General features: G+C 30.1%; 1 protein-coding gene and 1 long non-coding RNA gene across 5 annotated transcripts in view; one reads left to right on the forward strand and one right to left on the reverse strand.

Moving 5' to 3' along the window:
* LOC102673503 (xaa-Pro aminopeptidase 1-like) overlaps positions 1-2,681 on the reverse strand; it is a 45,302-nt gene that overhangs the window by 34,503 nt on the left and 8,118 nt on the right. For all 4 annotated transcript variants that reach the window (XM_031515448.1, XM_031515450.1, XM_031515449.1 and 1 more), the window contains one exon: positions 2,521-2,590. In XM_031515448.1, coding sequence (XP_031371308.1) covers positions 2,521-2,566 — 46 coding nt within the window. In that variant the 5' untranslated portion in view covers positions 2,567-2,590. The remainder of the gene's footprint in view (positions 1-2,520; positions 2,591-2,681) is intronic.
* Positions 1-2,681, forward strand: part of LOC116186885 — a 17,984-nt gene that overhangs the window by 6,770 nt on the left and 8,533 nt on the right. The gene's annotated exons all lie outside the window — the stretch shown is intronic.

A 2,681-nucleotide genomic window follows, 5' to 3' on the forward strand; every position in this document is an offset into this window, starting at 1 on the left:
TATTCCAACACCGCCACTTCCTCTCGTTATACGTTTCACGGTCTTTTTTTTTCATTTTATTTTGTTTTATTCCCTCCCTTTTTTTCTTTTTTTTTTATCAATTTTCCAGCAATTGTGACGATAGCGGCCTGGAATCGTTTCACAGAGAGATAATGCCGTTTTCGTTGATATTTATACGCGGGTATGGAGTTCTGTTTAACGGAGGGAGGGGAATGCAAAGACTATTGTTCTGCTTTTCCGTGTTTAACTTGTGTTTGGACTTAGCCTGGATTTAAATTCTGGTTTAATTAAATTGGGGAGAGAAAGAGAGAATTTCGAGGATACTTTTTTTTTTTTTTAGAAAGGTAGGAAGTCGCGATTTATTCTTTTCAGAAACTTTGTGACTTTGATAAAATGAGCTTCGAAGCTTTACCCCGGAGACAAATACTTTTATTGTCTAGTTAATTAAGTAAATTAATATTTTACTGTTCTTGAGTTTCTTTATTTATAATGTCTTCTAAGTATATATATTGTAATATTCGATCTCAAAATTGAAATTACGTTTATTCTTCACGATCCATTCGAACGTATGAATCTCAACAATCGAACACAATCATTTATCCAATCCCACGATTTCTCTCTATCTTTGGACGAAAACGGAATTTTATTTCTAAAAATATATCAGTTTTTTTTTATCATAATCACGCGAATCAAGTTGGATTCATCGGAGACCGTGTTTATTTTCACAAATATAAACGGATAACTTCCGTTTTCGTCATCTGGCGATCAGGAATCGCAATAAAGCGAACAAAATTATCCGATTCAACGTCAATATTTGAGTTTGAAGGGAATTTGTTCAATCCGTTAATCTTAGGCTATTTTATCATAGTTATATATATATATATATAATCATAAAATATATCATAATCACGATAACATGCAATCTTCGTGTTATTTGCAATTAGTCGGTAGAAATTTATTCATATCTGTCGCGGATCTCATTTGAAGTACGGATAATTTATTACACGAGCTATATATATTTTTATTTAAAAATAAAATATGATGTCTCTCTTATAATCAGATGTTCTACTTTGATAATATGTATCCAAGATAAATTTATGTTGAAACAGTGGCAGTGCAATATTATTATCTTCATCCTCTTCATCCCGATTTAATTATTTGATTATAATTCTAATCGTGCGTTTCATTTATTAGATAATTAAATAAGAAAGATTTCTATTTTATTTTATACAAAAATATAATCCAATTTTTGGCTCCTTTTTGTAATACGTTACAATTTAAAATGCAAACTTGCAAAACAAATTAATTACTCAATTATATATTCCTCTTATGTTTTCTGACAATGTCCTCGTTTCTTTGAGCAAGATTTTATTAATTGTTATCAACTATGTTAATAGCTACGACTTTTCCACTTTATGGCATACGCGACGTGCAATTAAAAGATCAAACGCTGTAAAACAATCCTCGAAAGAAAGATATATCTTGTTTTCAAACTGCGTTCTCTACATTTTTCCTTCTCCCCACTGAAATTCTCAATTGCCAAGTTTTTGAAAAACGTAGGACCGACGAAACGCGTCTTAACCCGATTTCACGTATGAATGAAATGTCTTTAATTAATCAGAAAGCTTGCGGTGAACTTTGCTTCTTTCATTTGGAGGAAAGGCATCACATTCGTCGAGCTTGTTAACATTTGCAAATTTACATTTTCAGTCGGTAAACGAAAATTTAAAGAAGATATTCAAATTTGTTCTCTCCTTATAGTTCTCTTTTTTTTTTTTTTCTAAAGTTTCATTCTTTCCAAATGAAGAAATTTCTTCATTTTGCGAGTGAAAATGGAGAGGAAAGCTCCAGCTTTTTGTTTATTTTCTGTTTTCTCCTTTTTTCTTTCCTTTTTTCCCATTATTTATTCCATTATTAAGAACGCTTCGATATTTCAGAATTAAAAATATCGAGATACGTTTAATCATTTTTATAGAGAATGTTATGTAAATGTTATATAACATCTTTACATCACGTTTAAAAACAAAAATAAAATGCGTAATCGTTTCTTCCATACACGTGTCATAAATTTTTATAAATTCAAAATATTTTCTATGCAATAAGAATAACTTGAAACGTGGAATTCTACTTAAATAATTCTTGCGCATTTTTGTTAAAATTCCATTGTACAATACATCTCCATAAATATCCAGTGAATCTTTCTTCATGCAATCAATTACATGAGATCGCTTGTCTCGAATCATCTCTCATCAATATCTCATTCTCAACGATAAATTATAGTTATACAAACACAATTACAGTTATACAATTACAATTAACAATCAAATATCTCCTCTCTAATATCCACTCCATTTTTATTCCATTTCATTTTTATTTCAAACGATATGTAAATGTAAAATTCTATATTTTTTTTTAATAACACGTAAATCCATCTTCTATCCCTTTTTACAGAACAAAAAATCCAGTAAAATTTCTCTCGAATAACGTGACAACGAAAGGAAAGAATTTATGAGCACTCACCAAGTATCAAGAAGTACACCAATATCCACTGCATCGGCTTCTTCATCGCGTCGATGCTTCCACCGAGACACTGAGGCAGGAAAAGTAAAATGGCGTTCGAGGTGAAATGAAAAAAAGAAAAAGAAAAAAAGATAAAAAAAAAAAAAAAAAAAAAAAAAAAA

Source organism: Apis dorsata, unplaced genomic scaffold (assembly GCF_000469605.1).
Source record: "Apis dorsata unplaced genomic scaffold, Apis dorsata 1.3 scaffold_70, whole genome shotgun sequence".
Classification (NCBI taxonomy): domain Eukaryota; kingdom Metazoa; phylum Arthropoda; class Insecta; order Hymenoptera; family Apidae; genus Apis; species Apis dorsata.